Source organism: Corapipo altera, unplaced genomic scaffold (assembly GCF_003945725.1).
Source record: "Corapipo altera isolate COAL_440 unplaced genomic scaffold, ASM394572v1 23b, whole genome shotgun sequence".
NCBI lineage: Eukaryota > Metazoa > Chordata > Aves > Passeriformes > Pipridae > Corapipo > Corapipo altera.
In genome coordinates, this window is record NW_020884885.1 from 16219977 (window position 1) to 16246501 (window position 26525).

A 26525-nucleotide genomic window follows, 5' to 3' on the forward strand; every position below is an offset into this window, starting at 1 on the left:
GATTATTCCTTTGAATAATGTTTAATGTTGCAAGCAGTGGCATATGCTGTCATTGCAGCACACAGGCAAATGTTTGCATGCAAGAGTACTATTTTTGAAGAGGAGTTGCCTAGAAAGCTTAAAGTTGTCCTTGTAGGTTTACTGGGACACACTGCATGAATATTTAAAATTACTTTTATGGAATCCTTTACAAGCTTCACTGAATCTGCAGATGAGGAGAAAAGTGGTTTTGGATTATATATGCTAACCTACCCAGAGTATTACATACTAGTCAAACATGGAGAAAATATCATACCTAAAGTAAACAGATTTTCTCACCTGGTCAGACAGTAGGATTTCCTTGTATCACTGAGTCTAGCACTGTGCTTGACAGTCCTCCTTTTCCTCCCCTGGTAATTCAGAATTAAGATACTGACGTGATTTAAGCATTCTCACCTGTTTTTCTTACCACTTCAGTTCAGACCCTTGCCCCTGGTTAAATGCTTTCTTGAATGAAAGGTACTGTGTAGCTCGTAAAACCAATAACATTGCAGCAATGGCATAATTTTCACAGAAAAGGCTTCTCAGCTTTTTTTATTGCCTCATTTAATGCTTCTTGCATGGTGAGACACACAGTAAAGGCAGTTTGTTCCTCTCCTCCTTGGCCTTGTGAGAAGAGAAATATTTCAGTGTGAGGTGGCATTTTAAGTCCCATGAAGTTGTACCTGTCTGCTGGCTGTGACCATCATGATCTGTGACCTCTGTGTGCTGGATATAGCTAGTCAACAAAGTCCATCAGCAACCCTGGTGCAGGATATCTGGTAGCAGGGCTTAGCACTAGGCTGCTAAGTTTCCATGTTGGTTGCCAGCAGCACAATCTATCACTGCCATAAATTGCAGAGCTGTTAAACTAAAGGAGAAAATCATGGTGGTGAGGCCCAAGCAGTGCTCACTGGGGAATAGAGTTGTCCTAGGCTATACCACATCATTAAAAATGAAGACATCAGATGACAACATTCTCTGAATTCTGTCTGCTCCACAGTAGACTTTTGATAGTTGTTTGAAAGAAGCAGTCAAGACTTTCCGTTGATTTCTCAGGATAACAGACTGGTGATCATGCTTTGTGACAGGCTTTGTATTTGACCTGTTCAGTCTCAACTATTTTGCTTGTGTTTCTGTAAATGGCATGGCGAGAAATCACACCTTCCTTGGATACCTGCTGAGAAGGAGAAAGGGAAGGGACTTTCAGAGACACTCAGTGTGGGAGACAGGAAAGCCATTGTATGGAGCTGATAGCAATGGCTCAGGGGGACAGAGAAAACTTCTAAAGGACCATATTCCTTATGGACTTATTACAAAGTGACTGATGGCAGGAATAAAGCTTGAGGACAAGGACTTGCTTGCAGGTAGACTGTAGATGAAGGGAGTATAGTTTTTAATTAATTTGTATTTCTCTTCTCTCTGTAGTATTCTTTTTTGTTATTTTTTTTCTTTAGTTTAAATGTTAACTAATCTATTTTATGCTTTTACAAAGCCTGACTTTTTTTATTTTTAGAAGTACTTTGGTCTGTTTTGCAGAACTGTCTATAAAGAGAAGAGTTTGGATCTTTTCACACATTAAATAAAGTTAATCCTTGTCTCCATCCCTGCCTTCTGTGATGTGGAAGTACTAAAGGGCAAGGTGGAAAGGGATAAAGCTCCTTATACTGAAAAATGTGTAACAGCTTTGACCTTATGTTTGGTATCTCCCTGACTGCAAATCAAAACACAAAAATAAACAAAAGTAACAGGAGTGCACAGGGTTAAGTGTTAAGCAAATCCTGTGAGGACAGAGAAATTAAAAATGGAGTTCAGTGCTCAAGGACCAGTTAAGTCCCAGCAGCTCCAGTGCTGCTGGAAGTGCTGTTCAGCCATTGACTGGAGTGCAGCCTGCTGGGCAGGGTGCCCTTATTTAAATGCCATCCCATTTGCTTCATGGAAGTCAGAACCCTACACACAGCATGGGGTATGCACAAGATTGCATATGGATGTATATACAACTGCAAATACATTGCATGTTAAATCCATTCAGTTAGTTTCTGCATTTGCTTGGAAACGTTAAGAGTTTAACAAAAGACAAGATCATTATTACCAAAGCATTGCTGTTGTCCTTTTCTGTTACCTTTGTCACCTTAAAAAGCTGCATACCCTAAGCTTCTGTGTTCTCTTAGATCTCAGGAGGGTGTAAATGTTTGCAAGAGCTCCCTAGAGACAGGGCAAAGCACTAAGGTTGTAAAGTTGTGCTGTTTTAATATGAGGAGGCAGAAAGCCAAGTTAGATTGACAGTCTAAGTACCAACAAAATAATAAACTAAATGCAGATTCTGTGTCCAAGCCTCTTCTGCTTTCAGTTCCCACTGGGGACAGTCTGTTACAGTGTCCTTGTTCCATTCGACTTTCTTCTAGAGAAATTGGACAGTATCCAACTTTTAAAATTACCTCAGTTTTAATTTATTCTGCTTTTGATTTCATTGCACTATATATCTAATGGTCCCCAGATCTTTTCCGTGGTCTATGAGTCTGTAATTTACCTGCCCAGTGTCTCAAAGGCAGATACCACTTACTTTAAAAGTTACGTATAATTTTAATATCCATATGTTTATATAATATGTGAAGTTTGTGGAGTGAGTGAGGAAGGGAAATGATTTACACTTCATGAATGTTTCCAGCCATTGAAAAGACAATTGAATTTCAGTTTTACAGAGGCATCTTAGCAGAAACCTCCACAAGTCCAGCATATTTAATGTAACTTACACTCAGCAAAAAAATGAACAAGCTATTCTCCCTTAGGACTTAGTACCAAACTCACAGAACTAGGCACAATCCAGCTAAATGTATTCCTTTTCCATCACAGGTTTCTTTTTAAAGAAAAACATGGCAACAGGGGGATATGGGAAAAAACCATGCAAATTATGAAGAACTGAATTTTATATGTCAGGACTTAAAAATATCTCGATTACAGTTTCCACTGAGGCACCTTTATGTAAACCTGGAAATGCAAAGGGAAATCAGTGAAACAAAGCTGTAGCACTTGTTAAGGCCCCTTTTCAGAACAGGTTAAATGAACATAAAACTTAGATCCAAAGCCTTGTTTCCCACATGATGGGAGGGCTGTAGAAATGGGAGTTATATGTATAAGTAGAAGAGAGTGATGGTGAGGATTAAATTCTGAAGACTGGCACAGAATAGTTCAGGAAAGCAGATCTGAGCAAGATCCCATGATTGCATAGCAGCTGGTGAAAGTGAGCTGCAGTCCAAAGTGAGCTCTGATTCCGGAGCCCTGCGGACACTCGCCCGCTGACTGCCACATCACCTCTCGTGGCTCCCCATGGCTGGCCAGGGCAGAGCATGGATATTGATTTCCTCCTGCATCTAAGCCTGGTATCATCTCTGTGTGCTCTTGCTGCTCTCTTGGCATTACAATGTTCATACATGGTGGGAAAGGAAATTAGCCAATTTGCCGCAAAGCCAGTTGATGCATCTTTTGTCATACATCTACTAGGTTCAAATGTATCATCTCCTCTTATTTTCACTTGCTCATATATGCTCAGGCAGAGCCAAAGGCCTGCATAGTTCGTGGTGGTGTAACTTCCTTAAAGCCTGCTAGAGGCTAAAAGAACTATAGAGATCTGTGACCCTGCTGGACCTTAAGAATTCTGATTTGAATAGAGAAGCAATGTGTGTAACTTAGCATCCATTAGCAATAGAAGCACAACCCCTCCTAAGAATTGGGCTAATATCTCTATTTCAGTCTATGCTTGAAGGAATTGGTAACTTTTCTTACTGTGTAAAATTGATAGTTTTTTTAGGGGAAACAGGAGACACAAAGACACTGCTTGCATCATACCTGCACTGCCCAATAGATTATTCTAAATAATGTGAAATGTTGCTTTGCATATTTCTTACAAGCTGTTACTTCTTCTTGCCCCCCCCCCTTTTTTTTTTCCTTTATAGGTGATGAAATAGATTGACTCCAGCTCTCCCCTCCTGGCATGCCATATGTGCTGTGTGATACCCTTCTTTGCTAGATTGTTCCAGCCTTTGGGGAGGTGGGAATTTATTCCTGGAATTGTTCCAGTGTCCAGATCACTTTCAGTGTCTTGATTATTATGGACTGCAGCCCATCATCACTGAGGAGAGCAGTTGTAGGGAGCCTATGAGATAATTGCCTAAAATGAACTCTACCTCCACAAAATCACTCAGTGGCATTGCAGTATTCGTATTCTGGATTAAGTTATCTTCCCTCCTCTAGGCAGTAGCTGGTTCTTACATGTGTTATGGGGACAATATGCTCATCCTAGACCCAGTCCCAGGATTAGTCCCTCTACCTGTAAAACAATATACTTTTTCTTTCCGCAGACCTTTCTGGGTGGCATCTCCATCTTTCAGGTTCAGGATGGTTGGCAGCAAAAGAAATCAGTTGTTCTGTGGGTCCAAAGGGTCAAACTCGTCCCATCTGCCCATTCCCATGCCTGAACAGCTCTGTTCAGTAGGACCAGCCTCTCAAATATTGCTGTACCTCATGCAAGTGTATATGACTTTCATAGAATCATTTGGGTTGGAAAAGACCCTTAAGATCATTGAGTCCAAGCAATAACCCAGCATTGCCAAATCCACCACTAAACCATGTCCCTAAGCACCACATCAACAGGTCTTATAAATACCTCCAATGATGATGGCTCAGCTGCTCTCCTGGGCAACCTGTTTCAATGCTTCATAACTCTTCTGTGAGGGCAGACATGAAGATCATGTGCTGTTTGGCTGGGGAGGAACAGGCAAGCCGAAGAAAGCAGTTAACAAGTGTCCAAAAGCAACCTGACTATATGAAAGGCTAAAAATAGTTAAAAGGTTATGTGTGTTAAAAGGTTATGTGTGCAGTACTGTCATGCAGTAAATCCGCATGATAACATTGTTTCAGTGGAGCCTTTGGAAAAACACAGAGGATGCTGACGGGAGAGCTTTGCTCTCTCCTTTGCCTTGTGTATCTTGACAGCAAAGACTGTGTGGCTTAGGGCTTTTATGAAGGATTTTTGGTTTTTAGCAGAATTAAGAGGCAGGCAGTATACCCACAGCTTTCCTACAGAAGAGCTTGGCTTAATACCCCTGTGACCTGCTGTGGCTCTGTCCCGTCCTGGAACTTGCGGTCATGGGGACGCTACTGATGCTTTTGTTTTTATGGTAAATTAAAGAAGCCAACAGACACTTTGAAATTCACGTGTACTCTTAATATTTCAAACAGAGGTTGCATGGAGACTTTTTTCCCCTACAGATAACTTTAATGCAGAGAAAAGAGCTGCAGCGGAGGGCTTTGCACATTAAGGAACTGATGAATGATACATGAAGCACAGCAGACTGATATTGGCAGTACCTGGTTTATGAGAGAAAGGGAGTGATAGTAACAATTTACACCATACACTAGCTGTAGTTTTTCATACTAGAGCAATAATGGGGGCTGCTGGGCTGGGTGTGAACAACATGGCTCCTCCTTTGAGCCCCTGGGGGCTGGGAAAGGTTGTTTGGCAGCAGGGAATAACAGAATTATTTTGAGCAAAGCAGAGAGGAAAGGCAAGAGAAGGCAGGGAAGACACATCAGCTCTGCAGGCTGCTTGGCAGGGCTGTGCTGAAGAACGGTGGAGTTGCTGCCAGGTTGACAGACCCAGCGTGTGCACATTAAACTCTGCCTTGTAATGGGACAGTAAGACAGACACCAAAAGCATCGTATCAGGCAATCCATGCTCCCTGGGCTTGCTGTCCTGTGAACCAAAGGTGGCAAGATAAGAGGAAGCAGTGGTTAAAAAAACTCGTTAAAGGTAAAGGTTGACTGCAGAAAAATGAAAGGATAATACTCTGCAGTGCTTTCATGTGAGGTCTGTTGCTATGTGTGACCTCAGACTTGTGGAGTTGCTGCATGTCAGAAGCTGCAGAGGTAGTGCTCTGTAGGTAACTGGTTCAAGCGATTTGCCAGAAAATTAAGTGCCCTAGAAGTTCTCCAAACCTTTGTGATTCAGCAGCAAAAAGAAATTTCTACTCTCCCTGGCAAGTTGCCACCGCATATTTATAAGGCAGCTACATCTTGAAAGTGGCAATTCTAGGCACTTGGGTTTCCTTGTAATTGTTTGTGGTTCTCTCTCAACCAGATCCACATCTTCCATTGTTCTCTTTAGGTTTCTTTTTTTGACCATTCATGATTTTGAACCATTTATTAGGAAGAGCCAGTCCCTATAGGTTTTGAAAGTGGGCTGGATAGCTATGAGGCATCTGTACACCAGTGATGGTGATTTTTCTTTTTTTATAGTGTTGGGTATTCTCCTCTTTCAAAGGAGCTTTACAAACATCGAGAAAGCTGTTTGCTACTCCTTCATGGTGGGAGAATACTTTCATGCTCAATTTGCATGTGGAGAGACTGACATGCAGAGAAGTACAGTCCAGCATTTTCAAAAGAGTCCTGTATTAGGAGGCATACATTTTCCAAGCTTTCAGAGATGCTGATCATGTGGAGCCTCTCTGAACATCAGCTAAAGTGTTTGGCATTTATGAAGCTGGAAAGCATCGATTCTGTATGAACCTGAGGCTACTCTGAAAAATATTGGCCTGGGAGACTTCCTTGAACTAAAGAGCTCAATAGGAATCCTGAACATTGCTGTGATTACTACTTCTCTGCTGCTCTACTGTAGATTTTCTTTATACTTTTAATTCTTTAGACAGTGACTCTGTTTGCCTTCGCCCTACCTTCTCAGTCTCTGTCAGAATCCTTTATGTGATGAAGTTGTGTTTGAGTCTTGCATTTTGGAGTTGTTGTTCTGACTAACCTTAACCATGAGCAGCACAGATTTTGTTTTACTTCAACCTCTCTTTGGACACTTGGATGTGGAAGAGACAAGAAACCCCAGCACTCTTAGAGAGAGCTCTTTACCCTTATCCTGTTCCTCCAGAATTTCAATCACAGCTATCCTCAATGTTAAAAGGGTTGATTTAACAGTTTTAACAAAATGGTTAAAGAACCCTGATCAAATTGGAGTTCTCTTGCCAATGAATTGTCAAAACTTCGATTCTGACTGAGTAATGCCTCCAGTACACACATGACATGGCAGTATCTCATTACTGTGTTTCCAAGCAGCATTCATTGAGTTGTTTTATTTTGTATTTTGTGGATATGAACGAAAAATGAAACCACCTTCTTAACTGTAAATACAATAAAATATGTATTGTGCTTTAATTGTTTTCACTTTTGGCAGAGCTACTTTATAATACAATTATGCTTGTGCCCAGGGGTATGTGGGATTGGATTACTGGGTATCCGCCTTCCAGCACTCATTTTCTTTCAGACACCCTATATTTAAATTATATGAATCCTTTGGGAACCATACCATTATGTAAGTGTTAGTTAGCAAAAATCATCTGAAGTTGCATGCAAACATATTTCTCTGCAGAGCCATTTTGTAGGTAACTTTTTTTTCCAGTTAATCTAAGTGCTTTGAATATGGGCTTTAGAGTTCTTCTCAAGTGACTTATGAAGATGTTCTTTTGTGTATGGGGACAAGAGACATATAGGGAAAATGTGAATCACCTACTCTGACCAAGCATGGAAAAAAGAAAAAGGAAAAATATATCTTTTGGGAAAAATAAGTCTATTACTTGAAGTGCAAGCTCTGGTAATCCTTTTTCAGAAAAGGCTTTTATTATAACAAGGTTAATATTCCACAAATAATCTTCTTTGTTTGCCTATGCTTTTCGAGTTTTGTTTTTAATTTTTTTTCAACACTTTATGGAAGATGAGGCATGTCTGATGTTTTTGCAAAGATACTTAGGTAGCAGTCACTTGTTGCAGGGAAGAAATTAAGGCCAGCATCATATGCATCTTATGTCAGTTTGGCCAAGATTTTTTTTTTAAATATTCGTGTTTAAGCAGAAGCAAATTTTGCATGGCCATTCTTATCCCAGCTTGTCCCTATTTCTCAGATGATCTAAACGGCTATAAACTTTAAATTGAAGTGCGTACACACAGTTGTTTACAATCAAATATAATAACTTTGAGCCAATATGAATTGACTCTATAGATTTACAGTTACTACTGTAAACAGGGGCAATACAAAATGGTTTGATCAAAGTTCTGGCATCTCTATAGCCTCAGCTAAGTTGACTGATGCAGATGTTTTACCATGCAAAGACTTTTTCTGAAATCTGATTCAAACCATGGTAGTATATTCCACTTCCTTTAATGTTGTAAATGGTTGCATAATGTGCAAGGCATGAGAATGCATATGCAAATTTCCACAAGATATATATATCTATATATTTATATATCTGTATCTGTAGAAATCCCTCCTTCTCTAACCAGAGGTATGGACACTCCTTCTGTTGCTGGACCTTCAGATTAATTTTGCGTGACTGTCTAGCAGGTTTTTTGCAGCTTTCAAAGATCTTAGTTCATCTGTTTTAAATGTAAAACACTCTTACTGCATGTATGTTTAGAGTATACTCATGCTTACTAAATGGTATCTATTTCTTCATAAGCCAGGCAAATGATTCAATATCAAAATTTGTTTGTGTCTTGGGCAGAAATTTTCCCTTTTGGTGCTGGTCCAAACTGAATTTCTGTGGCTGGATCTTTGCTAACACACAGAGGTGTGCTTGTGATTGCTGAAATTACACTTGATTATTTACCTAAGGATAATAATATGCATTGTGTGTAACCTCTTCCCTTGACTTTTATTTGAATGCTAAAAGGAGGGAAATGATCTGCCTAAAGAGGTTTCCTTTGTGTTCCCCTTCTCATCCTTCTCTCTATTTCAGTGGGGAAAAAAAATTTAAAAAAGCCCAACTGCCATGTTCTCTAGCTAAAACCCATTCAAACAAAAGAAGTCTTAAATCCATATTAATCACTACCACCTTTAATTTTTCAATCACTGCTTGATTAAATTTCTGCCTAGATATGTCCTTTCAGTGATAGGGTCTGGTGAGCTCTCTGCAGTGAACTCAAACAGAGAAGTAATAAAATGCTTTCTGTCACAGGCACTCCCCAAAGTGGCAGACACAACACAAGTTATTAGAAAAATATCAAAGAGTGAGCTCCCATAAACTGTGTGTAGCAGAAAAGAATGGTTGTCCAGGGAAGGGGAAGAAGATTTTAATTTTGCATCTGCAATTGTGAAGGCAAATACATCTGTATGGAGGATACTTCAAAGTCAAAAAGAAATGAGCAAACTTGAATGGCTGGGCCTGTGTCAAGACCTAGGTTTGTAATGGTTTTACCACCTTTTAAAGGAAAGTGCCTTTTTTTTTTCCTTTCAGTATAATTTTCAGCATAGAGCATGTCTATCAGTTGGTAAACTCACATTGATCTACAATCACAGAATCACAGAATGTGTCAGGTTGGAAGGAACCACAGTGGATCATCTGGTCCAACCTCCCTGCTCAAGCAGGGACATCCTAGAGCACATTGCACAGGATTGCATCGAGATGCTTCTTGAATATCTCCAGCAAGGGAGACTCCACACCCTCTCTGGGCAATCTCTTCCAGTGCACAGTCACCCACACAGTAAAGAGTTTCTTCCTTATGTTCACCTCCCTTTAAAACTTCCCTCCAGAAATCCAGATATTCCAGCTCTGATTCTAGTAAAGATGGGGTTCTGCTTAAACCACCTTATGTGCAACCCTCTTCTGATGCTCCACAACCATTATGAAAATGGTTTATGTTGCTATAGGACTTGACATTAGACCTGTGGGTCTTGAACCACCTTCCACTAGTGAGTAGTCAAGGTGCCATTCCCAAGCTGGACTCTTGTTTGGAGTCTAGTGCTGGCACTAAAGTTGCTGTGTAGTCTGATGTGAGCCAAAAGGTCTTTTCTGGTGACTGTCCTCACTTTGGAAGTGAGTTGTAAAGTTGTCTTTGGTGTTGTGTTATGATACAACTGGACTTCCATGCATTGCACAGTGACTGCTGTTCAAAGAACATTAAGTCAGTGTTAGTGTATCCTGGTGGCTCAGCACTTGGCATAGTCAGAATAGGGTATTTTACAAAGCCTTGTCCTTCATCTGTGTTAGCTGCCAGCACGAACACTGATTATCCAGTAAATACAGAATAAAATGGACAAACTGAAGCAAACAGCTTGCATGTGTTTGGCTTCCCTGCCTTAGCTGAGGAGAAGTAACTTCCAGATGAAATAGCTTATTTTCTGTTAAATAAAATCTCTGAGTTCTTTGCAATTACATGAGCATTCCCATGGCTCTACGTTGTCTTTAACAAATCTTCAAACCTTGGTGTTTTTAAGAGTATATATTAGACAGCCTTGTTCTTCTTAAGATGTTTCACAGGACATGTTGCTGTGTTCTGTTCACAAATGCTTTTTTTTTTCCCTGCTGTGGCCACAACCTGAGTCAATAGAGAGTAAACATACACTAAATCATTATAAGTCAATTTTAAACCAATTCAGGAATGTCCATACTGGGGTTTGTGTGGACAACAATTTAGTGAAAAAATCAATGTTCAGCATCATATGTGTCAGTTTAACTAGCTTCCTTCCCATTCAGCTTTCAACCAGTTAATAGCTGGCAAAACCCTGCAACATAATGTTATCTTGGGCTTACACAATCTTCATTGGCAAAAGGATTTTAGCGGTTGATTTTACTCCTTTAAATTTGTGTTGTGCAGATCTTTACCCAGCCCAGGGTGTGATGGAGACAGCCTGTTTCATGCTGTGAAAGCCTGTAGCTACAGCTTTTTGAGAGCAGAAAAGCCTTGTAGACAAGATACCAGAGTAGGATTCAAGAGAGCTGAGTGTTCATTTCTACCATTTCTACTTTATCTTTCTATCTTTTCCCTCTGCCACACAGCTGCAATAATACAAACCTTGCATGTGGTGCATGTGGCTTATTTTAATTCATTTGTTCTTGGGAAGTTTTTTTGGAGTCAGCGATTACAAAGGTAATAAAAAAATACTGGAGGTTGTAGTCACTGGATATTTGGAGTAGTTCTGTCATGTTGGTGATATTCTGCATCCATGCCCGCTTGTATTGGTGTGCTTTGATGTAAACGTGGGGCTGCTCTTACAGTGGTGAGGCTGGTCTCCTGAAGAAACCTGTCCTCACACAAATCTTCATCTAATTATTTAGCAAGTTCCTTTGAAACATCAGAGCTATGCATGGATTCCTTCTGGTTAATAAGGAAGTGATTTCTGTAGAAGATACACTTCTTCCCTTAGTTTTCTTGTACTGTTAAAGGAATCCTTCTACTGCAGTGGTTTTGATGCAGTACTGACCATGATTGCAGAAGCAGCATTGCCTCCATAAGAGTTGCAGGCTTGAAATAGGTTCAAAACATTAAAATTCATGTTTCTTTTGCTTACCTGTAGAAAGATTGAGGAGTGAGATGTATTTCTGTACTGTGGTATGCTTACATATTCATTGGTTGCCCTACATCAGGCTTCATGGCCCTCAGCTAAAGTTACCGCCAGTGTCTGTAGCGTAGAGACGGGGAGCTGGGGTTGGTAATTAATGTGGTATTTTACTGCATAGCAATATATGTACCCTGTACGTCTATGAATAAGCATATCTCATACTGCTCTGCAGGAAAATGTAAACATCCCACAAAGAGCAATAACAATTCAAAAACATTTCATAAACATTCGGTTTAAACAACAACAAACCCCCGCAAAACCACAAGACAACAGTGGTATTTCATTTTCACAAAATTACTTGGAGGGCTCTTTGTGGACTGTAGTAGAAATATTATTGGAGCACTGGGTCTGAGACTTTCCTTTCCTGCTATCCTTCCATTTAGCATCAAAATCCATTTGGGCTTCCTTCTCTGCTATAATCCTATTGTTTGCAAATCTGTGTTTCCTGTTTATGCTCTGAAACCCGTACTGAGACATCCAGTGCTATTAACTGCTTGTTTGAGGAAAGGATCCAGGGCTGAACCCTTCCAAAAGGCAATAGGCTGCATGTAGAAAATGTCAGCAGGATACCTGTGTGCTTACCTCCGTTTCTCAGAAAACACAATCACAGTTTTTAATTTGTGCGAGTCCCTGAGTGAATACTACTAGAAAAAGCTGATAAGGGAAATTGTTTCTAATCCCGCAGCATTCTCTATCCCTTTACTTGTCTAGTTATTATTGTATTGTGCCAACGGTCTGATGACACATGTTCATTGCTCCATTGTCCCATCACACACTGCAGTTACTTTAGTCTTGGCACTCGAATAGCATAATCACAATCATAATTTCCTGGAGATGTAACATCTTGGGATACTGAAGTCATTAGGCAGGCATGGGGTTAACCTTTGCATCCACTGTAATTATGTCAGGTAGTGGAAATTATTAAAGAACCTGAAACATAAACTTCAGAACAGACAAGTACCCGTAGCCGGTATTTTTTAACCTCCTGGGCTTACCCCAAGTAATCAAGTATCTTATAATCAAATGGCAGATGCCCACATTATTAGTGAGCCATTAGTTTAGCAGGGAGATGGTGTTATAGCACATATGATTTTTTACTGTACGAGCAGAGTAACTTCTAATTTAGGCAGATGAATAATTAATAGAAAAGGACCTTTTGTAGAAGTAAGGTAATCTGTTTTCTGTTATAAAAGCTGGAGTTACAGCATGGATCAAGAAGGGCACAGCACATAGAAAGGTGAGAATGTGCTGATCCTTCAAGCTTAGATTGATTTGCCTCTTTGCTCTTCTGATCTTCCTGCGGAACAGTTTTCTTCCAGACAAATTCAGACAGATGAAACCATTAGAAGTAGAGAAACTTGAAGAGCATGAAAAGAGGGATGTGGAGATTTTCATCATGAGCACCCTCACCCATCAAATGCCAAAACAGCAAGTTGTGTAAGAATGACCAGACTGTTGGTAGAACATCTCTGCTGTGATCTCTTGAGTTATGTGTCTATCTGCAGATGGTCTTTTGGGCAAGAGAGTCTAGAGAAGTGCTTTATCACAATATAGCATTGAGCAGTTACAGTGGGCTGATTGCTCTGAATTCCCAGAAATGAGTATTTCAGGGATAGCAGTCCCTTACATCATATGTGATTGCTATGAAGAGCAGGAGTTTCATCTTTTGGATTTGCTTGACAATCTTTCGGCTTTACAAGTTGATTGATAACAAATGTTGGAGATTTTTAGGACAACATGTGCTGTCAGCTTCAATTGGGTTCCTTTGTAATTTTGACAGACAGTGTTCCCTAAAAGTATGACACAGAGGATTACTCGGTGAAGACTGTCACATACTGGGACAAAGGGATTTTAAGAAGTATAGCAACAAGTAAACATCCTTTTTTGGTAGACCATTGTTACAAATCCTTTGAGAAGATGATTCAGGTGAAGGGTGTAATCAGATTTTTAAGAATTGCTGTTGTCCAGAATGAGGAGGGGTGAATATGATTTTAGGTAAGGCAATTAAATATAATGCAAAGATTTGGTGGTTTTTTGCATTCCTCTCCCTCCTTTTTTTTTTTTTCTTCTCCTTTCCTAACAGATAAGGGGGAGCGGAGCAATGCTGTAAGGAAGATACAGGTGGGATGAAAGAACTGGCCAGGATGCAGAACAGCCAAGAGGTGACAGTTGTATTTGCAGAGGGTAGGGAAACAGCCAAGGAGGTGACAAGGAAGCCTCATTTGTGCAGCTGGGAACTGCTGACTAGTTGGACAAGGGAAAAGGTATTGTCCTGGAATAGAAACCTGTAGTGGAGGGAAGCTCATAAACAACAGTGCCAGACCTAAATTTGACGAAGTCCATGGAGCTGCATGATTTATACTGTGGAATATCTTACCTGTTTAGTATAACTTTTTTTTTTGCCTATATGCACACACATAAATTTCAGGTTTGTGTTTTTGATGTCCTACATATTTTCTCTAACTTGTTGTCCCCCTTCAGTTGGATTTTTTTCCTATATTTATATGTTAAGTGTTGAAGAATATCACAGTTATTTCATGCTTAGTTGTTTCCATAATCTACCAGCAGAGAGTTTTTTGAGAGCCTGGCATTTACTGAATGGCAGAGAGCTTTTCCAAGTCTGTGAAAGGACCTCTGACTCACGCAGCTGTTATACCTTTCTTCATGTAAAGCCACAGTCTTTGGAGTTCACAGCTCAGTGACACTGGTGTCTGTCTTTGGAAACATGAGGTGGCAAAACTTGGGCATGCAGAGAAAAGCTGCACTTCAGCTCTAATTTTGGTGAAATCTGTTGCTGTTGTATTTTCATGTAGTGTTCTGCAAGCTGACAGTTTTGTTGTGGGTTTTTAATTATTTTTTAAATCCCACTGTTGTGGCAATAAAGTAAAGAGCCCTTGTGCCCTTCCTTACTGAATTGTACTTTTTCCGGAAGGGAAATACAATACAAAGTAGAATCAACAATAGTGAAAAAACGAGATAAGAATAAAACCACATAGTTATTTCCTTCTTTCTCTCTCCCTCAACAAAAAGAGAAGGTAGACTGAGGCTGAATAGACTCTGCCCTGCTGTGGGGGGAAACACAGCGGCCTTCTGGGCCTGTCCTCTTTTATAGCAGGTGGTAAATAGTCATAAGGCGCTTGAACACAGCATATTTATGTGCAAGTAGGTTCTGTATTCAAAAATGACAAGAATTTGTGTGATGGTGGGAGTACGCATCATAAAAAACTTCAGAGGAGCCTGTCTCAGTTCACTTATCTGGAAATATTTCTACGTCTGAAAAACAGCCCTACCAGCTGAAAATGTCTGCAATGGCATGGGGAAGGAAGAAAGGCCTTCTAGCAGTTTTCTTCAGAACTAAGAAATTTGTCTTCAGTGTTACCCTTTTATTTTTAAAAAGGATGCTTTGAAAATACTACATAGTGTTGTTAGGACCATAAAGCACTTGCTAAGGTTAAGTGGGAACCTGAACCAGAACTCTTGAAATCAGAGGAAGTTTGGAAATAGCTCATAAAGAGGGAAGAAGTATGGCATTGGGTAAGTGGGACACACACATGTACAAAAAGGTATGCTCTTAGCATCCCTCTTTAAAAACCATATGTTTAAACTCAGTAATAAAATTTTACAGTAAAAATTTCTTTAAACGTGTCACTGTTGCCGTGCAAGTCAAACCCAAGGCCTCTGCTACAAAAACCCGGAAGTGGCAATGTGGCCTTTTCCTCCCTTCCTCTCGTAATTCAGTAAATTCAGGTAGAGGCACAATTGAAGAGAAGTCCCGAAAAGGTTCATTTGTACTTGCTCTCCTTGGCTGGCTCAGATATGCTATTTATGTGTGGCAGCTTTTCACACCTGCTTTGGAACGGCAGGGGAAGATACTGTGAGAAAGGAGAGAGAATTGCCTTATTCTTTCTTTTTGTACAAATGCTCGGGCTCATCCACACAGGAGTCTTTCAAAAGACAAAACTTGTATCAATAGCCAGGCACACTGTTGCTTTTACGCTCTGCATTATGAATTGGGTCTCTGTTTTGGATTGATATTCTTCACAAACAAACTCAAAAAGTGGAATTTGAAAACAAACAAACAAAAAGGATTCGATTATTTTAGCTTCATTGCACTTCATGTTTCTGCTACTCCTCCCCCTGGAGAGACTCTCTTGCTGTTTCAAGCTCTTCTCATTTACAGAGTGCGATTGTATGAGTTGACCAAATTTTCCAAACCATTGATCTTGCTGCAAATGCTCTGCTGACTTGTTTCTGGCTTATGCTCAGAAAGTTAGTGAGTTGTGTGGAATTGCCAATAGTTCTTTTAGTTGAAGACAGTTAAGGGGTCTCTATTTTGCTTTTCTACATTACTGCATGCTATATCCCCTACACATTGGGTGGAAAGGAGAGATAAACCATATAGAAAAAGGTTCTGCATGTTTGCATAGCTGCTTAGAAGTCAGTGCTGTTTTGTAGACACTGGGTTTGGCTATGTCATGTGATTCATGCCTCTTGGCAATTGAAACATTATAAATTACATCAGAGATTTGGACAGTGAATACTCTGTTAGAGTTATACGTTACATATCATGTGCATGTGTGTTTAAGGGCACACAGCTTTTTCATTTTTGGTTTTGTTCCTTTTTCTTTAACTTCTTTTTCCTTTCCCTTAACTCTTGTTGTATCACAAGTGGCTTTATTTGATGTGTTCTGCAGACCAGACAGACTTAAACTAGTTTATTTCTTTTTCTCTCATCTGCTCTGCCTGGCTGTATGTTTACCCCATTATTACACAGACAGCAGAGATCATCAGCAGCAGATTAGGATTGGATAAACTTTCCAGTGCATGTTCAAATCCTATCACATACCCATTATAGAGCAGCTGCAGACCCAGGCAAGAGGCATTTCATTGACCAAAGTCTATCTAGTGAGCTCTAAACCTTGCATTTTGTATCTATATTAGTCCTGCCACATTGGCAGCTTTTCACTAAATCTAAGCAGAGAACAGTGTTTGTGAATGCAAAAACACTTTCACGAACTCCTTGTCTGGTTGGTCCACAGAAGACACCATGGGGGTGGAGGGCATGAGCAGCACCTGTGTGGAATTTAGCTGTGAATGGCACACTTGTAAAAAATGCTCTGACATCAGAAAGGTGGATGGCATGTCTTGGTACAGAGCATTATGGGTAAGTGGTTCTTCCCTCTTTCTGTACCCATCTGGCATCACATAAAAATCATGTCCTCAGAGCTGAACATGTTGAAGTGTCTCAGATGGGCCTGTTGAGGCTGGAATTGCTGCAGACTCTATCTCCTGCTTGGCTGATATTTTTCTCCCAGTATTTGCTAGAAGAGCTTTGGCTGCCCTTGCATCAATCTGTTTGCTGTGGGACAGGTGGTGGTAAACCATTGAGGCCCCCAAGTGTGAGCCTTCCTGTAAGCCACTGCCATCAGGAACAGACTGAAGTGAGCTTTTATGGAGGTATAGTTTAATGGTAGGGGCTGGATATTGCACAGGATGCAGTGAAACAATCCTTATAATGTCTCAGGGCAGCTCAGGGATAATAACCTTAAGACCTGGGGACAGGCAACAAGTGCTCTTTGGTCAGCACTCCAGCTGCAGAGCTGGAACAGCCTCCCGCTTCCCTATGGCTGTTGCTTTGCAAAAGGTGATGCCTTGGACTGGCAAAAGGGTTTGGCACCCCTTAAACCCTACATCCAAATGCTTCTGCCTCAGCTTCTGTGAAGAGCTGTTGAATATGTTGATACATTGAGAGGCAGCTGGAGAAATGTTGGACTCTCTTTTCCTGCTAGAACCTTTGAGGGTCCGTTTTAAAAAGGAGAGCAGTTGGAGGGTGATGTAAAGCGAGGAGAACCGTTTCTCATTGGTGATGCTGAGCATTTCTCCTTTTCATACAAATGTTGCCACTATTTAATTTTGCAGTTCAAGATGGCAACAGCAATAAAGTCAGCAAGCAGATGCTTTGCAGAGAAAAATTATTTCTCAGCCATTGGCTTTCTTGCCCTGTAGCAAAGTTTTATTGTGAGTAGATTGTGTCTGTAATAAACCTGGCTTTCCAGGAGCTGCTCTTGTGTAGGAGACATGAAAGTTTTGCTGTGAGCCTCTTATCCATCCCCTTTGTCATTATTTTCCCATTTCTAACTGGCTTTAAGGTAAGGATATGCTTGTTTTTTTCAATTTAATAGTGTGGGAAGCCAAAAGTTTTACTTGTCAGAAGTCCTTTTAGGGAAAAGCCCCAAAGAGTGTCAATATATTAAGTACCAAGTGTTGTGCCACCAATATCACTGGAGTTTTGGGGTTGCTCTAGCTGCTTATAGCTGTTTCAGGTACACTTCATGCTTGGCCCTGGTTAGTTCAGGTTTAAAGAGAAAGAACTCGACTTTGAATCTATTTAGCATTATGTTAAAGCAGTAGGATTCCTGCCTGAGCCAGGGTTTTCCTCTTCAGTCTGAAAAATGTTATATTGCCTGGAAGCATCTGCTGAGCTTCTGTATTGAGTGAAAGCAAGTGTGACAGACTCAGGCCTCTCCCAAATGAGAACTTCTTTCAATAGCAGCAGTGGGTGGGAAGGCACTTTTGAAGAAGAGGGTCTCACTGCAGGGCAAGCTGTTTCTGCTTGTCTTTAAAATCTCTTCTACTCTGCCTCTTCTAATGGGTGAGTTTGTGTAAGCATATAGAACGTGCCTAATTGTACTTACAAAGCTGTTGGGGTAAGATGGACTGTGCTTTCCTTGGGCTTGGCAGAGCAGGATGATATTTTACACAAAAAGCCTGAAGAGAGCTGACTTTGATGCAGCATTGAGCTCACTGAGAACGGTGGCATACTTTGGTCATGACTCCTTGGAGCTCCTGACAGGAGTATTTATTTAAGTATTTCAGAGCCTAGCTGCTTGCACCAGCCATAGCTATTAAAGATTACAACTGAGGATAATTATTCTTTATAAGAACTAGTTTTTATTAGAGAGGACTAATAAACAGCTCTAGTAGTGCCATGCATGTCTTGGTGGCGCTTTAGCACTTCCTCATAATCATTCACACTAATGCTGCCCAGCTGAGCAAATCCCATGGCCATTTTATCCAGATAAAATGGAGAAAATAGATGAGCTTTTCACTGCCCCTGGAAGGCTGACAACAAATCTCAGATTCATCAGACCAAAACGAAAGCAATTACCCAGACAGCAGCTTGCCAATAGTAACTTTTCCCCTTAAAATAAAGGAGTACAATGACATATTTTCATCAGCTCTCCCTGTGCTGCTGCAGTGAAGTGAAGGCAGACACTAGGTCTGAGAATTCTGCCTTTTCCTTTAGAGCTTTCCTCTAGGAAAGTTTTTCCAATCCCTAGCGTTCCCTCTGGGATTGTCGCTCTCTAGCTGTGTCATGCCAGCCTTTGGCTTAAGCACCGCAATCCTTTTGATATTCTCTTCTCCCATCAATTCTTTCTTTCCCCTCCATAAGCGAATCAGAGACCACAGTCACTGAGCATAAAGGAGATTTAGTACAGCGAACACAGAAAGTTTTCAAGTTATGGATGTATGCAGAGCTCCTGTAGGATAACAAAAGTCGCTGAGATAGCATATCTCAAGATGAAGGTCAAGAATGGAGAGGGAACATTCATCCAGATCAGAGTCTAGAGGGAACTAGTTAAGTACTATAGGCTATTTACTCTAAATATTTTCCTTCATGTTTTTTGGCTTTATCTCTCTGCTTCCATTAGAGGATACTCATTCATCCTGCTATCCTTTCCTCATTTTTCAGCTGTGTACTTTTGATACCTGCCTGTTGTGAGAGAGCATTTTCTTAATGACCAGTCACACCTTTAGAGAGATATGGAAAAGAGAGGAGGTGGACTGAAAATTGGATTCTTTTTTCTTGTTGTTTTTGTCCTGGCAAACTTGTCCTGCTCTTGCTTGCTAGGTAAAGCTCCCCCTTGGGAGAGTGAGAAAGGCCAGGAATAATATGGAAGTAAATGCCTCTTGGGGATTCCCTTCATTGGCTGAAGATGAGAGCTTTCTGCCCCTTGGATTATGTTTTGCCTGGTAAATGGTTAATGGAATGGGACTGAAGATGGCTGAAATAATCTCGAGATGTTTTTCTTTATACAGAACTGCTTGTTTACAATTTGAAATCAGTCATTTATTTTAAATGACTACAGGTTATTAATTAAAAGCAGGTTCTCTATAGTACAGCTCCAGAGTCCAAGTGGCCTCATGATGAGTTATTAAATAAGACTTTTCCCCTTGATTCACAACCACAAGTTTTAGCTTGAACTTAACAGAAAGATTTCATACTGAAAGTCCCATTGCTGCCTTCCACTTTCCTATCCAGAGAAGCTAAATCTGTAGTTTACCCAAGAATATGGTTCACTGTCCAAAATGTCTTCTTGTTCTTGTTTGGATGAAGTTATGCTTCTCAATGTTTGACTTCCTTTTCTGTCCCGCTCCCAGGTCTGTCTCTGATTCTATACTCTAGTCAGACCTGTCCCAGCAAGCACAGAGACATTGCAACCATCTCTGCTCTGAAATTCATTTATTCTCTTGCCTACTAAATTTATATGAAATTCCAGTGTTTTGTTTTGGGGGACATCCTAACGTTAGTACACAGCCTGGTGTCACAGGGCCATTCTCTAGATTTCCTCTCTTTGCTGAGGTCGAGAACATTTATATTTGAAAGCCTTTTATTTTTTCACCTGTGGCATTTGAATTGCAGTGCACCCTGTGGACATTTCAGCTTTGTCAGCTTGACTGTTATTAAGCTGTAGTCATTTATCATCATTGGCAATGATTTTATGTCTAGTTTTTTTTAAGCAGATATTGCAGAAATTTATTGGTAAACTGCTGTGAGCACACAAAGACTTAAGAGATATAATTTATGAAGTCATATTTATGTAACAGTACTTTATGATGGAAGGATGTGCTGAGAAAGTGTTTGAGATGACCGTTTATTTTTAGATGAGCCAGAAGTTTTTGTTTCCATCTCATTTCAGGCCCCAGCACAGAATGATTGAGGATCTGCAGAAACCCAAAAGCTTTTTCCCATCTAATGGCAAGAAAGAGTGTGTAAATAAAACTGACAAACATAAAAATGCAATAAACTACAACCGTTTCATGAATTTATAACCTGAGGGGCAAAGTAATAAAGAGATAAATTCATGTCAGTCATGCCTCTTTATTAAGAGCTACTAAGTAATACATGTAACAGGCAGTGCAAGAATGTAAGGGTATCTGAATGCTTTCCATGAGTATTGACTAGAAGGGACTTGCTAAACTGAGATAATTTGATTCTTCTTGCTCTCTGTGTGTATTTGCACACACATGGGGGTTTAATATCTGTGTGATAGCATGATTTTATCACAAGGAATAAAAAAAATATGTAATTTTAATTAATAAGAATAGATGAGTTAATTTCCAAATTACCTCAGGGAGTATTGTAAAGCTTCACAACCTGACCTTTGGAAAGAGAATCATCTTTTCTATCTTTTAGGTATCAGGGTGAAGGAGGGATTTTATGTTGTCTATGCTGTTTGCTCCAGCTACCCTTCAGTCACTGCATACAGTAGGTTTCCCAAAGGGTTATTTGTCGTGGATGCATATTCTAGACCAGGCTGGAGTGAACTTTGAAGATGCCTGTTTCCTTCCAATGACAGATGAAGGAGAGTCTGGGCAGATGGATTCAAGCAGAGGTTCGAGTTACCCTAACTCAAGGCATCCAGGCTACCGCTGCAGTCAGGCAATTCTGGTCAATGCCATTAATGGTGTCTAGGGAGCACTTCAGCTGACCAAAGTCAGGCTCACTATGATTAGCCACATTGATTTCTAGGCACCAGTAATAGCATTGACATCAAAAGTTAGGTGACCTGAATCCCACTCTAGATGCCTAAATGTTGGTGGTATAGAACTGAAATCAGAAGAAATATTTGCAATCTTTCTGTGTTGTGTCAACTAGTATTTGACAAAAAAAGATGAAGTTCAGAAGTGTCAACAGTACTTATATAACCAAAAGACTATTTTGAGGGAGCCCCTAGTGTAAACTCATTGATTGGACGGTCCCAGAGGGAATATTTGCACTCACTTTTACGTCATAATCTTTGGGCTCATTTCCACAGATCCACAAAAGAGAAAAAGCAAAATAAAATGTGAAAGCAGGGGGATTCTGTGGGCTCTCCTGTCTGTACGTTGCAGTGAAGCTGCTGATCACAGATGTGTTTAACTAAATGTGTTTATTCCAAAGCATCTGAAATGCTTCCATAGCAGATATTTGGTTGGTGATAAGAGAGGACTGTAATGTTTCCTTTGGGGATAGCTAGAACAGAAAAAGAGATTATTTGAGGTGCCATTCATTACTGATGGCACACTGCCCATGCTTGGAAGTGGCTTGGGATACGAACAATTGTGTATAAACAGCCTCAGATGTGCTACTGCATAGCAAAGTCTAATATAAATAAACAATCATTAAAAATTGCTAACATAAAACAAGGGAATAATCTTTGCTTTCTCTTGTACTCCTACCCAATTAGAATAGTTTTCTTGACAAGGCATTTGAACTATTGAAGTGAGAGATGCTATTCCAGACGTAACGCCGGTTTTGTTACAAGGGACTGCTTACATGGAATTGTTAGGCAATTGCGATGGAAGTAAATACTTTGTTTGGTTATACAAATATTATTAAGAATCCATTAAAAAGAATCCATAAAAGATTCAGAATGTGTTTTGCTCAGCTTTCTGATGGTGTTCAGTGAAAGAAGATGAGCTTTGTGATGTGAGGCTTTAAGGTGTGATTGTTGCTCACAAGTCTGTTATTGATCAGAGGATCAATACTGAATGTGGCAGAAACCCTTCCTATGACCACGTGAGCCACTAATTGATGGGACTGTTTAAAAAAAGACTTCTCATTAAAAGCCAGTTGTGGTGTACAAGTTTGGTCATTCTCCCTGTCCCCGTGAAAAGCTTAACTTCAGGAAATGAGATCCTGTGTTAAAGTTCTACTGCTTCCCAAAACCTTTCTGTCCCTTCTCTTGATGGGCTCAGTTCCTGAGGAGGGCTCCTCAAGAAGAAAGTTGGGTGTTCCAGGAATCAGCCCGAGAGTCCTGTGGTTTTTGGAGATGGACTTGTAGAATAATGGGAAGGGACTTCCTGTGATACAGAACATTTGTCTGTCCTCAGTTGTTTCCAGCACCTGGGCAGAGAGAGCAGGTTGCAGGAACAGTATCTGTGGTGAGATCGAGGCAGGGGGTGCTGTATTGCTGGCGTTCCCACTGACTCTCACCTCCAGCCCTCTGGTGTAAGCTGGTAGGTTTGAGAACAGTGTTAGATGGTGACCCTGTATATATTCTTGCTGACACTGTCCCTGGCTACTGAGTAAACTTCAGAAAGCTGAATGGGAGCAGAGAACGTGGCGTAGCTGCATTGCTACTGGAGGAATTGAAGATGATGTTCTATTGTGTAGACTGTAAGGTTGCAAAGAAGAACAATTCCTCTTGCAAGATGTTTCCATCAGGAAAGTTAGGCATAATCAGAGTGGAATACATCAGCACAGTTTGGGACCTGAGAAAGGAGGCTCCTAAAATCAGCCTCGAGGTGTAAAAAACCAAACATGTTAGTAAAGGCCACCTGCCCTCAAATTCTGAAACCAGAGACTCTTGTAATCTGACTCGACTTCCAGAACTAAGTTCAGCTTCTGCCACTGTGCAGTGCGGGAGATTATTTGATTAAATATTCTGAACAAGTATTGGTTTATACAATCAAGACTCTTATTTTTTGAAAGCTTTTGTGAGAGAGGGTATCAGCTTTAGCTGTCATAATTTTTTTTGACAGTATCAGCAATTTTCTTTAGATACATGACTAATTTTGCATTTCAACTGTAGTATCTGTGTTCACTGTGGATGTTTCTATAGCAACCAGCCTTGTGCTATCTACATACCTTTGTATGGATTAAATATGGAATATAAAGTTGGGTTTCATTTTATTTTTCTGCAGATCGTGCCTGTTGCAACATGCTTTAAAAACTTTTTGAGTAGTATGAAATAGATTGACCATCTCTGTCATCTTTGTATTTTTCTAAGAAACCTGTTTGTTTGTCTTTGTTTTTTATATGACCAGTATCATCCTAGTATTTCACTACCATTTACTCTAAACTCATCCAGTACCTCTAGGGGAGAGAAAAGCTCTAAAGATACCAAATAATCTGGACTTTATCTAATGCAAGAAATCTGTGATAAACCAATGAACTGAGCTGTGGCCTCTGGAGTCATTATTGGAGGCTCATTATCCTCAGTTTCTCTCAGCATCTCACCAAATGGTTCAGGTAAAATTATCCATCAGCAATCTCCTTTACAGAAATCACATTTTATGTTGTATAAAAGACCAAACTTTACAATTTTATTTGCTTCTATTGCTTTCAGTATTTAGTGCTACGTGTGTGACAACAGGTGACTAAAATTGCATATAGAGCTCCAGATCTAGTATTTTCTCAGTTTATGCTACAAAGTAATTTTAAAAGTTATTTATTGCTTTAGGGATGAAACAGAACAGGGACTCCTGGTCACACCCAGTTTTCTTCCACCTCTGCTTCTCTGTTAAAAGATTTAACTTCATTTGATGGATTCTGATTCCAGACCTCATGCGTGTATTCCTCATTACAACTGTATCCATTTCATTACAGTAATCCCAGGTGGATTTAGAAATTATATTTGAGGAGCAGATGAAAAAGCTTTAACACTTTCAGTTCGGCAGGAGCTAAAGCTAGAACCTGAAAAGAGTAGTTGTAGTGAATTCGTCCCTTTTCCTTTTCTAACTCATGCATTTGCTCTGTTTCAGTGTGTTGTCATTAACTCAGTGCGTTCCTAATAAACCTTAATTTGAATTAGAGGTTAGGCAAATTGCCAAATTAGATGCTTGTGGCACTGATAATGACCATTTTTTAATATTCTTTGATCGTGTTTAATCTTTTGTCAGCAATGCTGCCTTAATAGGTCATTCTCACCTTTCTATTTCTGCAAGTTTTTACATCCTCAATGATAGAGCTTTGCAGCATGGGGCAATTAAGTGTAGTACAGACATGGCTAATTAAAGCCAATGGCAGTTAAGCTCATGCTTTTATTGCTTTGCTGAGTAAGGATGCGACTGAGCACATATTTAAGTGTTTCAGTGAATTTTGAGCCCATGAAAGGAAGCCATCGCTATTTAGAGTGAGTGTATTAACTCATAAATGTTGTAGTTCTTCTGTAACTGTAGTTGATAGATAACTACGATTTGGAGGAGAAAGTATATAGGAGAATACTACTCATAAAACAGCAGGGATTAACTGAATGACTCTTTATTCACTTCTCCATTAGCGGGGTGTCAGCATGATATTCTGTCGTTTGACGTCTTCAATTGTCTCCAAATTTACTTTAGTTGTATGAGACTGCAATTTAGTGGTTGAACTCAAGTGGGAAAGAATAATGAATTTCTTAGGGCTTAAGTTCCTGAGACTCAATCCTCACCAGGATAACTGAAAAAGCAGCATTTCCTGTTTTCATTATTGACACTATGAAAATAAATGCCCTTCTTGTGATGTTTCCTTGTCCACACAGTCTACAAATGGGACTTCAGAGGTCTTTCTAGGCTTGATAAAATCACTTGGTATTTGTCAGGCTCATGCACTGGGTGGAATACTCTAAAACAAAGCCTGTTTGTAGGATGTAAAAGGAAGAAAAGCAACAACATGAGCTATTGGCATGTGTTTCTTTTAACCTTTGACAAGACTACAGTGGAGTTAGAGGGCAGCGAGGGTATGAATCCCAGGATGTCATGCTGACAGGCAGAACACAGGTTAGGATTACAGCACTCGGCTACCTGTGTTCATATGACAGTTGTTTCCCTGTCATGCAGGATATCAAGTTGAGGCTCATGGAAGATGAAATTATGTTGAATGCTGCACATTGTGTTGCACTACTGACAAGACACTGGCTTCTGAAGGAGAGGGAGACAGGATGTTAATTCAGGAGAAAATGTGACATCCAGACTGGATTCTTGGCAGTTGTTGGTCAGGGTGGTGACCAGTCGGTCATGCTGGTTGACACCAGCTGGGAATGTAGGCCTCCAACTCTTGGAGGCGTTTTTCTGCTGCTCATGTACATAATGATCCATATTGCAGGATGGGATTTTTGTATTCAAAAGTAATTTTCAAGCAAAAATGAAAAGAATATGGGCAAACAACTAGTTTCATAGAGCTTTTAAATTTTTGCTGCTTATATGCAGAGCTGAAGAGCTTGGCATTTCAAATGCTTTGTGCCTTACACATTTGTACTCTTTTAAAACATCTTCCTATAAGTCATGGAGATATTAGTGAAAGAGTTCGAAAGCGGAATTAAATGACACCAGATTTTGGCTTGAGAGAACATACTGCCATGAGATGTTCTAAAAAAAAGCATTGATTCTGGGAGTAGAGCAGCATCTGTTTGTGATGTGTAATTAGCTGGAATAATGTCTGTCTACTGGGTGGAGCTAGCACTCGTTAGGAGTAGAGAATGGACCTGTCTGTCTGAGAAGCAACACAACAGAGAGCCCATCTGAATTAGATGAAGAGAGGCTTTTCTGGGTTGTTTCCTTTTACCAAGGGGCTTTACAGACCACAGGCTTAGTTTTTTTAGGTTTTTTTTTTTCTCCCTTTCTTTTTCTGTTCCTCCCCTCCCCTTCTCTCCTTCTGTGCAAACCTCATGAAGTGCTTAACTCTTGAAATCCCAAGTCTCAACAGACTTTTGAGGTCTATCCCAAGACTCAATAGATTGGAGGCTTTTTTACTCTTGCTTATTCTCCTCTGAAAAAACTTCTTCAGGGGGCTGTGCTTAATCAATCAGCCTGACAATCAAGGTGCTAATGGTGTGTGGGTGGAGCATGGGATGGAAAGAACATGCTTGCATTCAGCCAAGGTTTTAAAAGGCTGCTTACTCCCTAGGATGGGAAATCAGAGAGGTGTTTTGAATGATCTAAAGGATCTCTAAGCCCTGTTCTCATTGATTTTTTTGATGCAAGTTATGAGACAGCTCAAGTGCTCTGAAGTGATGACAGCTGGGAATTTGCTGATGGCTGCCCAAATTCCATAAGCCATACTGAAAATGTGGGCATAAGCACCGTG

General features: G+C 40.2%; 1 protein-coding gene across 8 annotated transcripts in view; it reads left to right on the forward strand.

Moving 5' to 3' along the window:
- Nucleotides 1–26525, forward strand: part of TSPAN4 (tetraspanin 4) — a 355539-nt gene that overhangs the window by 247656 nt on the left and 81358 nt on the right. The window contains exon 1 of one of the 8 annotated variants that reach the window (XM_027641993.1): nt 13497–13677. The exons of the other annotated variants lie outside the window; for them this stretch is intronic. Within the exon in view, the coding sequence (XP_027497794.1) occupies nt 13540–13677 (138 nt within the window). The 5' untranslated portion in view covers nt 13497–13539. Of the gene's footprint in view, nt 1–13496; nt 13678–26525 lie in introns of those variants that run through there. 8 annotated transcript variants of the gene reach the window in all.